The following is a 13,011-nucleotide window of genomic DNA, read 5'->3' as shown; positions in this document are numbered from 1 at the left end:
CTCACTTCACAAAACAAAATTAGCAAATAATTTCCATCCCAACTTAGCATTTAGGTGCAAACATTTAAACGTTATCATTTTGACAAAAGCAAAGGCACAAGCATAAACCGGATGGAACAAGTAAAACTCCAATTTCCTTTTTCCCTAGCGTGCATTTGTCCATGTCAGAATGGAGGAGCGAAAAAAACCGAATCGGACGAACAGATTTCTACAAACAAGATAAAACTTTCATACGCCCATTTACTATAGCAATTCTATAGAGTTTGCTTCCATCCAACAAATCTGCATTGGTTCGGTTTGATGCTATGATTCTCTTCCCACGTGACGTTGGTCATTCTATGATGAGTTCTCGCACAGAAAATTCGCCTGTTTCTAATATGCTGCTAAATGGTGAGTCAACAACCTGCAGGAGTATCTACCATAGCTCTAGTTCTAATAGTCTTCTATAGACCGCCAGACCCACAGGAGTCCCGAAAGGTTCCATCCTGGGTCCGGTGTTATGGTATGTCATGTATATAGGACGAGGTGTTGAGGTTGGAGTACCCAGTGGGAGTAAAGATTGTAGGCTTTCCCGATGACATTACGCTCGAAGTCTGTGGTGACCGACCATTCGATTACACTATCGCATCGAAGCGCTCCGTCAAACACTTGGGCGTGATGATCGATGATAAGCTCACCTTCGGTAGTCACGTTGATTATGTCTGTGAAAGAACCTGCAAACTACAGCTATTGCGGCTCTGATCCAGATGATGTCCAATAGCTCTGAGGTGTGCGCCAGTAAGCGCAAGCTTCTGGCTAGTGTCGCTACGTCCATTACTAAGGTACGGCGGCCCGGAGTGGGGCACTGCGCTAAGTACCGAATGCTACCGTCATAATCTGGAAAGTACTTACAGGCTTATGACATTGTGTCTGAGGGTTGCGAGCGCGTACCGTGCCGTGTCACACGACGCAATCTGCGTCATCACTGGTATGGTGCCCATCGGTATCCCTAACGAGGAGGACAAAGAGTGCTTCAAAATGCGCGGCACAAGAGGCATAGGCTGGACTGTCAGATTGGCCTCCACGGTCAATGGCAACGCGCGTGGGACACATTAGTACGCCACAATACTCGATTTGTGGCTGCCGCTCTCCATCCTCGATCGCGCCCATTGCTCGCCAGGTCACGCTTCACCTGGTCCGCCCATCGTGCTCGCGCTCCACGCCTTCTTGTGCCAACCGGATCAGTTGCAAACACCAGCTTTGCAGGGTTGTTATCCGGCATTCTGGCAACATGCCCTGCCCACCGTATCCTTCCGGCTTCGGCCACCTTCTGGATGCTGGGTTCGCCGTAAAGTGCAGCGAGCTCGTGGTTCATCCTTCTCCGCCACACACAGCCGAAGATCGTCCTTAGCACGCGTCGCTCGAAAACTCCGAGTGCTTGCAGATCCTCCTCGAGCATGGTCCATATCTCGTGCCCGTATAGGACCACCGGTCTTATTAGCGTTTTGTACATGGTGCATTTTGGTGCTTGGGTGAATCTTTTTCGACTGAAGTTTCTTCTGGAGCCCGTAGTAGGCCCGACTTCCGCTGATGATGCGCCTCCGAATTTCACGGCTCACGTTGTTGTCAGCCGTCAGTAAGGATCCGAGGTAAACGAATTCCTCCACCACCTCGAAAGTATCCTCGTCTATCGTAACATTACTACCCAGACGGATCCAGTCGTGTTCGGTTCCGCCTACCAGCATGTACTATACTGTTTTTGAGGCACTCACCACCAGTCCGACCTTTGCTGCTTCGCGTTTCAGGCGGGTGTACAGCTGCCACCGTTCCAAATGTTCTCTCGATAATGTCCATGTCGTCGGCAAAGCACACAAATTGATCGGATTTTGTGACAATCGTTCCCCGGCTATTGAGCCCGGTTCGTCGCATCACACCTTCCAGAGTGATGTTGAAGAGTAAGCATGAAAGTCCATCACCTTGTCGCAGTCCCCGGCGAAATTCGAATGAACTGGATAGGTCACTCGAAACCCTTACGCAGTTTTGCACACCGTCCATCGTTGCTTTAACCAGTCTAGTCAGCTTCCCAGGAAAGCCGATTTCGTCCATAATTCTCCATAGCACTGTGCGGTCGATACTGTCGTATGCCGCCTTGAAGTCGATGAACAGGTGATGCGTTGGGACCTGGTATTCACGGCATTTCTGGAGGATTTGCCGTACGGTAAAGATCTGCTCCGTTGTCAACCGGCCGTCGATGAAACCGGCTTGATAACTTCCCACGAACTCATTCGTTTTAGGTGACAGACGACGGAAGATGATCTGGGATAACACTCTGTAGGCAGCATTCAAAATAGTGATCGCCCTGAAGTTCTCACATTGACATTCCAAATGGTCGTTTTTCTTGTGAATGGGGCAGATTACCCCTTCCTTCCACTCCTCCGGTAACTGTTCGGTTTCCCAGATCCTGACTATCAGCCGGTGCAGACAGGTGGCCAACTTTTCTGGGCCCATCTCGATGAGTTCAGCTGCGATACAATACTTACCAGCTGCTTTGTTGGTTTTGAGCTGGTGAATGGCATCCTTAACTTCCCTCAGCGTGGGAGTTGGTTCATTTTCGTCCTCCGCTGCACTGGCGTCTTCGTTTCCTCCGTTACCGTGGTCTTTCGTGCCTACGTTCTACACGCCATTCAGGTGCTGATCGAAGTGCTGCTTCCACCTTTCGATATGCTCACGTCCGTCCGAGGCCTCCGTCTTTATCTCTGCATATTTCGGCTCGCGGCACGAAACCGTTGCGGGATGCGTTAAGCTTCTGATAGAACTTCCGTGTTTCTTGGGAACGACACAGCAGTTTCATTTCTTCACACTCCGCTTCTTTCAGGCGGCGCTTTTCTTCCCGAAAGAGGCGGGTCTGCTGTTTCCGCTAATGTTTGTAACGTTCCACGTTCCGTCGGGTCCCTTGTTGCTGCATTACCGCCCTCGCTGCGTTCTTCTCCTCCAAAACTGTTCTGCACTCTTCGTCGAACCATTCATTCCGTCGATTCCGTCCCACGTACCCGATGGTGCTCTCGGCTGCGTCGTTAACGGCTGCTTTCACTGTACTCCAGCAGTCCACTAGAGGGGCCTCATCGAGCTCACCCTCGCCATCCAGCGACATCCGGCTGTTTCAGTCGCTCTAGTCTAGGTTGTACCGCGGCGGTCGCCGCTACCTTACATTGTTAATGACGGAGAGTTTTGGGCGCAGTTTGACCATGACCAGATAGTGGTCGGAGCCAATGTTGGCGCCACGATAATGTCGGAGAAGTGCCGTCCGTCAATCAGAACGTGATCGATTTGAGATTCCGTCTGCTGTCAGCCTACGACAAAAATTCTCACCGGGGTTGGTTACCCGATGTTCCCTAAGGTTGCTCATAGTCTCCGGCCGGTACCACGAGGAGGTAGGGATAGGAGTTGCTGGACAGAGGCTAGTGGATCACAATGGGATCTGAATTGCGCAGCATACTCAGCCTTTACCGTGTCAATGTTTACAAGACTGCTGGAAAATACCTGTTTTGCGAAGAGCTGCCCAATAATTTAACCACGAACCGGTAAAAATGTGCTTCGCAGATGGCATGAACTGAGAAGAGGATTTTCCAGCAAAGAAACGCACAAACGTATGACTGACATGTGATACAAGAAACAACCACAATCGGGATGGATTAATATTTAAAATAACTAAAGGAACTTACTTTTAAGCTTTTTTTTATTCTCTCTCTCTCCCCCCACTCTCTTCTCTCAGTAACGAAAGAATTCCTTACACAAGATTATACACCTAGGCAGGTTAAACAGACTCCTCTCACCGACTTACGCCGTCTTCTGGGTAAGCTCACGCGCCTTCGCCTTCTCGAGCTTGGCAATGCGGGCCATGCTCTTGGGTCCGAGCAGACCACCGCCCCAGTGCTTGCGGATCTCCTCGTACCGATCGTTGAAGTTGGTCTTGATGGTTTCCACCAGCTTGGCCAGGTTGGCACGGTCCGAGTTGTCCACCTGGGTCAGAGCGACGCAGGTGCAGGTCTTGCGGTACACCAACGTTCCCAGGCGGGACTTGCCCTTGATGATGCAGTAGGGGATGCCCATCTTGCGGCACAGGGCCGGCAGGTAGACGACCAGCTGCGGGTGTGGGAAAAGAGGGGAAATGGCATTAGCTGAATGTAGTGGGAGATGTAGGTGATGGTTTCTTTTTGTTTTAATGCGACTATCAGATAAAAAGTCAACGTGAAAGGATTTCGACATGGAAGTTCAGGTGAAGAAATTCTTATCATCATTTAGAAATGGGTGTTTTTTTTTATTATCATCGAATCTGTTTGGGCTGAAGGGTTTTGGAATTAAATTTTAATATAGGCATTTAAAATAGGCAAGCAGAATTTATGGAATTTATGAAACATTTGTATAAATTAACGGGCTTGTCTAGTGGCTACCGCTTCTGATTTGTATGCAGAAAATCATGGGTTCAATCCCTGGCCCGTCCCTTTCATCCTACTTTGTATCTTTCTACCCACTTTATTTCCACTTTCTCTCTCTCTCTTCTCGACATATATGTAGAACTCAAGGTGACTCAAGTATATATTCATATGGTTCATAGCCATCGCTAGAACCAGAAACGAATTGCAAACATTCGTTTCCCTTCCTTCCAACTTCCACAGCACAGTGTATATAACGCCTACAAGTTATGCAACCAAAGCGAACTGTGCCGCTTTTCCTTCATAGTAATCACCACACAATCTATCACCTTACGAACACTATAAATATCCCTTATCAATGGATCGCATCACTGTCCCAACGGTGACTCCTAGATCTCCCATCTTTTCCGTCTAACAAATATGTACCCCAGTCCGTGCTGGTTGTGGGGATGCAGAGGTGATCTCGGTCTTTAGTAGCAACAACCAGCACACTCTAACATTCCTTTCCCTTCCCAACTGACTATAAGGACGTGGCCGGCGCCGTTATCGATCAAAAATGTATGAGCTACTTAAATTGCCCTTTGAGAATAAGTGGAGTGTCCCAACCCTTATTCGTTTGAATCTCAGTGCAATTGGTACCAGCTCAGATCAATCACGGAGGAGCAACCATTGACGTGTATAGTCAGATTTCAAGCATAATTTTTCAAATCGACGTATCTAACTTTTTCACTGATCTGAGTAAATCCATGGTCAATGTTGACGACCATTTCACTAAAATAGTTTTTTATAAAAAGACTTTTCATAAGTTTTTTCGTGCTTAACATCACCAGGGATATACTGCCCCCACTCGCATAACAGTCCCATTTGACTTTTCATCACTTTTGAGTTAACGTTATGAATAGTCATAATTTTTTATGTACTTCCAAAAACAACAATAAAAATTACGAATTTTTATGTCAATGTGTGAAAAAATACCAAGTTATGAGCGTCCCATATCAAAAGTACCCGCATAACAGTCCCATCATGGATTTTTGTGTTACGTAACACAAAACTGAACAACTTTGTAGTGATTGTAATATTTTTTTTGCAATTTCTCATCGTAATAGTCTGTTTTACCTCACGCAAATCTGACAGGAAAAGGCCTACTTTCCCACACCAAATTAACAGTGCTGTAATGGTTCTGGAGTTTACTGCACCTTGTTGCGTAAACTACTATTACAGTTATATATTCATGTGCAAAGCAATCTGTGAAAGTTTCGAGATGATCGAAATATTTTTCAAATTTTGGCGATTTTTCAAAGTTTTATATGAAAACAAGTTTTCAAACTTCAAATGCCGTTTTCTCAATTCCTACTTTTTGCAAATGGGACTGTTATGCGAGTGGGGGCAGTATAGCACGCACTAGGTAAGAAACAAAACCTACTCATTCCATATCATTTTCACAATGAATTTTGACAAAAATACACATACACCGGGTTGGTTAGAAATACGTCATGCCAGATATGTACGTCGCTTTTGTATGGTGCCAGTTTGGTGTATCTGTTACTTTTGATTTTGGCTAGATACGTCGTTTGGTTTTCTCATATATCAAAACGGTGTATCTATCAGTAAAGTTGTAAACATCAAAATAGTTAGATACGTCGTTTTGAACAATATACTTAGTTAAACAAATTAAGCAATAAATCATCAAACAGTGATGTGGGTTCTTCAATTTGCTTTATGAATCATGCATGCAGCAGTTAACCCGGATTTGTTTACATTCTCGAGTTACGTCGGATTGAAAAGTTATGCTTGATTTGATCGTTTCTGATCGTTTTATGAAACATTTGTGTAAATAGAAATTGCTATTTTTTGACGGGAATTCCTAGAGAAAACTTTCACAATAATTCAAGGAGAAAACCATATAGGAATAGGTAGAGTTTTTATCTAATTCCCGTCATACTAATCACCGACTAACAATGATCGAGTTTATTGTTGCACCTCGCTAGGCTGACCATCCGTCCCGTATTTAACGGGACAACAAAATTTTCAAACGCTCGTCTCTGGAGTATAGATAACGTTTTTAACTTAATTATTCGTTCTTTCTATCTAAAATAGCATTATTTACATCATGCAGTTCTGTTTTTGGACATTGATTTTTTTTTGTTGAGTTTCCGGAATGTGTCCCGTATTTAAACGGGACAAATCTGGTCAGCCTACGACCTCGCAAAATGTACCTGTTATGGCCAGTTTGGTGTAATGTGCTTTCATATCATGTAAAACAACTACCATTTCTCTAAAATAAGATTACATAATTCGTCGAATTCTATTTCCATCTAGTCCACGTCTATTTCGGGCACAACATGGAATTAATTCCCGGCACACCTTGTACGTGACATTATGTTACATAGGATGGTCGAAAATTATAATTTGACCGTATTCGAAAAGTCTGTCAAATTCTTCGCGTTCCAAATCAAAGCATGTGTTCCAAGTATTATTGAGCAGAAAACTTTTTAATTGTGATACCTAGATGTAGCTTTAGAATAACGGCCAACATATTTCGGTTATGCGCAACGCAGAAATCTTTCACTGTGGCTAGGGGCAAGACAGATCTAACGAGAGAAAATCCTCCTGAGATTTGTTTCACGACTTCCTATGAATTACTCAACGAGACCCTTCAGGGAAGCAGTTCAAGAGCTGCACTTGGGTTCGTATAGGATTTGTTCCTTGGTTTCCGCCAGGAGTTACTCCATGGATTTCTCCTATAGATGCTCATGAGATTCTTCCAGATCTATCCAAAACTTGTTCCTGGGATCTTCTCCAGGAGTTGTGTCTATTGGACTCTTCCAGCGCAGCTGTTCTGGGATTGCTTCAAGAGTTCCTCCTGGGATTCCTCTAGCAGTTGCTTTTAGGATTTTTCCATGAATTCTTCCTGGGATTCCCCCAGAAGTTCCTCCGGAGATTCCTCTAGGAGTTGCACCTGGGATTCCTCGAGGATTTCCTTTTGGGATTCCTCTAGCAGTTCCTCTTGGGATTCCTCCTGGAGTTCCTCCAGGGGGAGGGGGGTTTGGAGTCCTTCAGGAGTTCATCCTGGGATTCCTCCAGAAGGACCTCTTGGAATACCTCCAGAAGTTCCTCCAGGAGTTTCTCTTAGGATTCCTCCAGGAGTTCCCCCTGGGATTCCTCGAAGAATTCCTCCTGGGATTCCTCTACAACAAGTTCCTCCTGAATGTCCTCCAAGAGTTCCCCCAAAGATTCCTCCAGAAGTTCCTCCTGGGATTCCTCTAGCAGTTGCTTTTAGGATTTTTCCATGAATTCTTCCTGAGATTCCCCCAGAAGTTCCTCCGGAGATTCCTCTAGGAGTTGCACCTGGGATTCCTCGAGGATTTCCTTTTGGGATTCCTCTAGCAGTTCCTCTTGGGATTCCTCCTGGAGTTCCTCCAGGGGGAGGGGGGTTTGGAGTCCTCCAGGAGTTCATCCTGGGATTCCTCCAGAAGGACCTCTTGGAATACCTCTAGAAGTTCCTCCAGGAGTTTCTCTTAGGATTCCTCCAGGAGTTCCCCTGGGATTCCTCGAAGAATTCCTCCTGGGATTCCTCTAGGAGTTCCTCTTGGGATTCCTCTACAAGTTCCTCCTGAATGTCCTCCAAGAGTTCCTCCAAAGATTCCTTCAGGAGTTCCTCCTGGGATTCCTCATGGGATTCCTCCAGGAGTTTCTCCAAGGATTGTTCCAGGAGTTCCTCCTGGGATTCCTCCAGAAGGTCCTCCTAGGATACCTCCAGAAGTTCCTCCAGGAGTACCTCCTGGGATTCCTCCAGGAGTTTCTCCTAGGATTCCTCCAGGAGTTCCTTCTGGGATCCCTCAGAAGTTCCCCCTGGGACACCTCGAGGACATCCTGAGATTCCTCTACAAGTTCCTCCTAAGAGTCCTCCAGGAGTTTTCCTGGGGTTCCTCCAGGAGTTGCTCTTGGGATTCCTCCTGGGATTCCTCCAGGAGTTTCTTCTGGGATTCCTCCAGAAGTTCCTCCTTGGATTCCTTCAGGAGTTCCTTCTGATTTTCCTCAAGGTGTTCAGACTGGGATTCCTCCAGAAATTGCTCTAGAAGTTCCTACTGGGATTCATACAGGATTTCTTGCCGAGAGTTCTCGTGTGGTTCCTCCAGGAGGGTAGTTTAATATCTATATTTTGGAATACATTATACCCAAAACAACTTTCAATGGCCATACATATCGGCTTGACTTCGAAAATGATCATGTTCAATACCAATATAGGCAAGTCTAAGGTCTGGGAAATGAACACTTGTGGCCTCGGAGGGTCATCAGACCAACCGAAAGGGTGATGATTGCACTCCAAGCAACATCCAGTGGTCAAAATTCGTCGTTTATGTAACGTATAAACGTGTTCAATCATCAAAAACAACGATTTCGTTTGAAATATGTATAATTTCCGAAATAAGCACTAGCAACACACGAGCCACACACCTGAAAATCAGGAGCAAGTTATGGTAAACCGACCAAAAAGTGGGTACCAAAACGCGAAGTACCAAAAACGATAATGGTAAGAGTGGCGATGTACCGAGTTTGACAGCAGTGTCACACCACTGATGGAAGCGGATGAATCTGGAAGATAAAATCCAGGGATTTCTCCAGGAATTCCATCGAGAATAAATTCTGTACTTCTTTAGAAACGCCTACCAGGATTTCTCACAAGATTCCTTCCGTATTTTTTACGGCATTGATATTCTTTTCTTGAATTCCTCCCGGATATTCTTCCCGATATCTACCGCCATTTCTTTCCAGCATTCGAACAATTCTATCCGGGATTCTTCCAAGAAAATCTTCCAAAATTATAGAATTCTTCCTGATATCTCCAGGAGTTTATCAGAGGATTCAACAGAATTTCTAACAGAAACAGCCGAATCCCTGCGGGACTTCCGTATTTTCCACACTGCATTTTTCTTGATATTACTTCGTGAATTCCCCCCGGAGATTCTTCCGGATTCCAATCGCCATTTTACCGATTCTTTCCAGGATTCTTCCTTGAAAATCTTCCAGAATTCTTCAATTCCGTCTGACATTTCCTGATGTTTCCTACAAATTTTATTTTTATACAACAACAAAGTCTGCAGATGTTTTTGCCGGTATTGCATCCAGAATCCATGCGAGGGGTTTCCCGGGTATCCTTCTGCCTTTTAAAAAAGAAATTGGGATAACACTTTTCCTAGGATATATCCCGAGATCTCCGCAGGAGTTTTTCTCAGGGTATTTGTCAAGGTTCTCTAGTGTTTTCACGGAACTTCTCCTAGAGTTTCTCTCGGGATTCCTTTCTTGAAATTTCTACAAAAGATATTCCTGGGATTTCTAAAAGAGCTTCTCCAAGGATTTCTTTAGGAATTTCCGCGAATTTTTGCAGGAGTTCCTCCCGGGCCTCAGTAGTTTCTATGGAATTTCTGCGAGAAATTTCTGCTTTCCGGTGCTGCACCCAAGGTATCTTTCAGAGTTTATCAGGATTTATCCTGGACTTTTCAGGCATGATTGTTTTCCGGGTGTTCTTCCCGAATTACTTTTAGGATTTCTGAACGAATTATTGCTAATATTCCTGACGAAGTTTTTTCAGAGTGGTTAACCTTTGTGGAATCCCTATCGAAAATTGTCCCGAGAGCCAGGGTGTTATTTTAGGGATTTCTCCGAAAGTTGCTCCAGGAGTTCGTGCAGCTGTTTTTAGGAATATCTCTAGATATGATCAATGAAATTCCTTCTAAGAAACTTCCAGAGATCTTGCGAGAAACTCCGGGGAGTCCTGCTGAAGGAATCTCGAAATGAACTTCAGGAGCAAGCCTGAGCAAAACTGAGGCATCTATGGGTGTAATTCCCTGAAGGAAATGTTAGGTAAATTCCAGGAGGAACTCTGTAAACCCGGGAAGGAGCTATGTGCAAAATCCCGCCAAGAACTCCGAAAGAAATCATAGAATATTATCTGGAGGAAATACCTGGAAAAACTTCTGCCGAAATTTCGCAAAAATACCGGGAAAAACTTTTGAAAAGAAATACCAGAAAACTACTAAGGGGAAGACAGTTTGATTGACGTTTCTAATAAAAAATCAGACAATCGATGAAAAAAGAAACACTGCTCCAAGAATTTTTAAAACGTCAGAAATGATTTCACGAGGAATTCCAGGATATGATCCAGGAAACCCCGAATAGTTTTTGAAATTCCTGAATGAATCAAACAATAAATGTATTCAGCAAGACCATGCAGAGGGTGTTGACGGGTTCGATTTCCGGTCGGTTCAGGAAATTTCTTTGTCTTCCTTGAGCATAAAGTATGTTCGTGGCTCTAGCATTAAAAGTTAAAAAAAAACACAATAAAAAATAATAAAAATATGTTCGTGCCTGTTATGTATACACATGTAAAATAGTCGTTGACAGATGAAACACTCAGTTAAAAATTGTGGAAGTGTTCCTGGAACACTTAGCTGAGAAAGAGGCTTTGTCCCTGGCTGGGAGATTACTCCATAATGAAGACTAATCAAAACGCCTTAAAAATGTGGACTACAGTCGCACTAATTAGTGACCAACTCACTATAAAATGAAGCTTTCTAACAGTTTTGGTGTCACCCTTCAGTGCATTTGGTTCGATAATAATGAAAAACCACTCAAAAATGCAAGCTACCAGCCACATAATCCACTTACCTCAATTGGGTCCACATCGTGGGAGATGACGACCAGCTGAGCCTTCTTCTGCTCCACTAGCTTGACAACGGTGTTGACGCCCTGACGGAGCTGGTTGGTCTTCTTGCTGGGTGGGACTTCCTTGCCGGCGGCCTTAGCCTCAGCCTTAGCCTTCAGACGCTGGATCTTGGCGATCGGGTTCTCCGGGCGGTACTTCTCCAGGAGCTTGAACAGCTGCTGGGCGGTGTGCTTGTCCAGAGCCTGCGAGAACTGGTTGATTGGCGGCGGGATCTTCAGACGCTTCTGCAGCACGGCCTTGTGGCGCTGGATGCGAATGTACTTCGGCCAGCGGACGAACCGGGACAGATCGCGCTTAGGCTGCACATTCTGACCTAAAAGCAGGAAACGATTCCGTTAGAAAACAGTCTACCAAGAATGTTTATTTATAGCAGTGTGAGCAAACTATCAGATCCACAGAATCACCACTTATGAAGCTGTCTAACTTCATGTCAGATTAAGCAAGCGTTGGGTATTTTAAATGATCATCATTTTAACGAAATACGTTATGCTCCACACCCGGCCCAGATTCCAACTTACCGATTCCGTAGTTCTTGACGCGCTTTTCGAAAAGTGGGTTGACCACTTTCTTAACCTCAACCTTCTTGACGGCTAGAGGTGCAGCGGCAACTTTCTTGCCCGCGACCTTCTTCTTGGTTGGCTGAAAGAACAGAATAAATCCTGTTAAAATTCAATTCTCCATCTGATGAACATTGAAAAACCATCGAAGACGGAACGGATTTACGGCCACCTTTCCACCGACGCAGACATCCTCGCACACATCTCACTACTGACAGTTCCACAAGCGGACGTTCCCTGCCACACTAAACACAAACTTCCCGAATGTAAACTGAAATGTTTTTCTCCGTTTTTCTTTACATTTCCGAACCGAAACCACTCAAAACTTCAACCCGCCGATTCCCGACGTAAATCCGTTCTGTTCCGGTGCCCGCACAGCCACTTCAATCGCCAAATTACCTTCTTATTCACCATTTTAACGGTGCCGATACGGGAATATGCTCTTGTGTTTCGTGAAACCAAGATGGAAAAGAGCTAACTATGACGTCACGTCCTCAATAGTCAGTTCTGCCAACGTGAAGAACGCAAATGTGAACCCGTTTTGACAGTTAGCGGGCGAAAGTTGAACTGAAATTTGTAAACACGCGGGCGGATTAGTAGGTCTGTGCCAAAATAGTGGCGGTTTCCAAGGGAGGGGTGGTTCAATGATTTTGGTAGAAGCACGCGCTGAAAAAATACGCTGATCCTGTTCCACAGAGAAACAGACGTCACGCTTCTCGTTTCTCGAACGTTCACGTTCTCTCACTTCCCATCGAAGACCTTTTGAACGGTTGATTCAAATATTCGGTAGGTGGTCGATTAACCACTCGCGGTGCTGGCATCGTTTTTGCTCCTGTTTGACGTTTGTTCTCGGTTCACTACACGAAGAAAAATTTCCATATTGAATGTATAAGAATATGTTATATATTTTTGCCATTTCGTTTTCCTTTTAAAACTAATTTGAGAGTGTAATATAAATCATAACACACAATGAATAAAAAGTATAAGTTTAACTTATGTATGTCATTTATCTTTTGTAATAAGCGCTATTAGACGTGTTATGGCGTTTATTAGTTAAATCTAATAAAGCTTATAACCGTATATTTTGATTTAAATCCTGAATATTTTTCTTCTTTTTTGTTTTTTTTTTTTTGTAATAGTGATAACAAAGTTTTGAATTCGATTCGCACATTGCTGTTTTATTCAATCTTTTAATCGACACCAACACAGCGCGCTTGGAAGAAAGCTCCGGCAAAGCACTGCGATATAGATTGCGTTGGTTTTACGAGACCTTCTAGTGGCCGTGTCGACGATGTAGCTGGAGATGTCGTTAACA

At 44.6% G+C, this 13,011-nt stretch overlaps 1 protein-coding gene and 1 non-coding gene across 2 annotated transcripts; both read right to left on the bottom strand.

Annotated features, from left to right (window-relative positions):
- Positions 1–3,697: 3,697 nt before the first annotated feature.
- On the bottom strand, positions 3,698–12,253 carry LOC109422770 (large ribosomal subunit protein eL8). The gene is made up of 4 exons (XM_019697643.3): positions 12,096–12,253; positions 11,658–11,778; positions 11,082–11,452; positions 3,698–4,122 (listed from the first exon to the last, which is right to left on the bottom strand). The coding sequence occupies exons 1-4, from the start codon at positions 12,108–12,110 to the stop codon at positions 3,817–3,819; spliced, it is 813 nt and encodes a 270-aa protein (XP_019553188.1). The 5' UTR covers positions 12,111–12,253; the 3' UTR covers positions 3,698–3,816.
- LOC134285842 (small nucleolar RNA SNORD36) lies at positions 4,206–4,282 on the bottom strand. The gene has a single exon (XR_009996782.1). It is a non-coding gene; the product is annotated as a small nucleolar RNA SNORD36 (small nucleolar RNA).
- Positions 12,254–13,011: the final 758 nt, after the last annotated feature.

This window comes from Aedes albopictus, chromosome 1 (assembly GCF_035046485.1).
Source record: "Aedes albopictus strain Foshan chromosome 1, AalbF5, whole genome shotgun sequence".
Lineage (NCBI taxonomy): Eukaryota > Metazoa > Arthropoda > Insecta > Diptera > Culicidae > Aedes > Aedes albopictus.
Note: the sequence above shows the minus strand (reverse complement) of the source record. Positions and strands in the feature narration are given on the sequence as shown.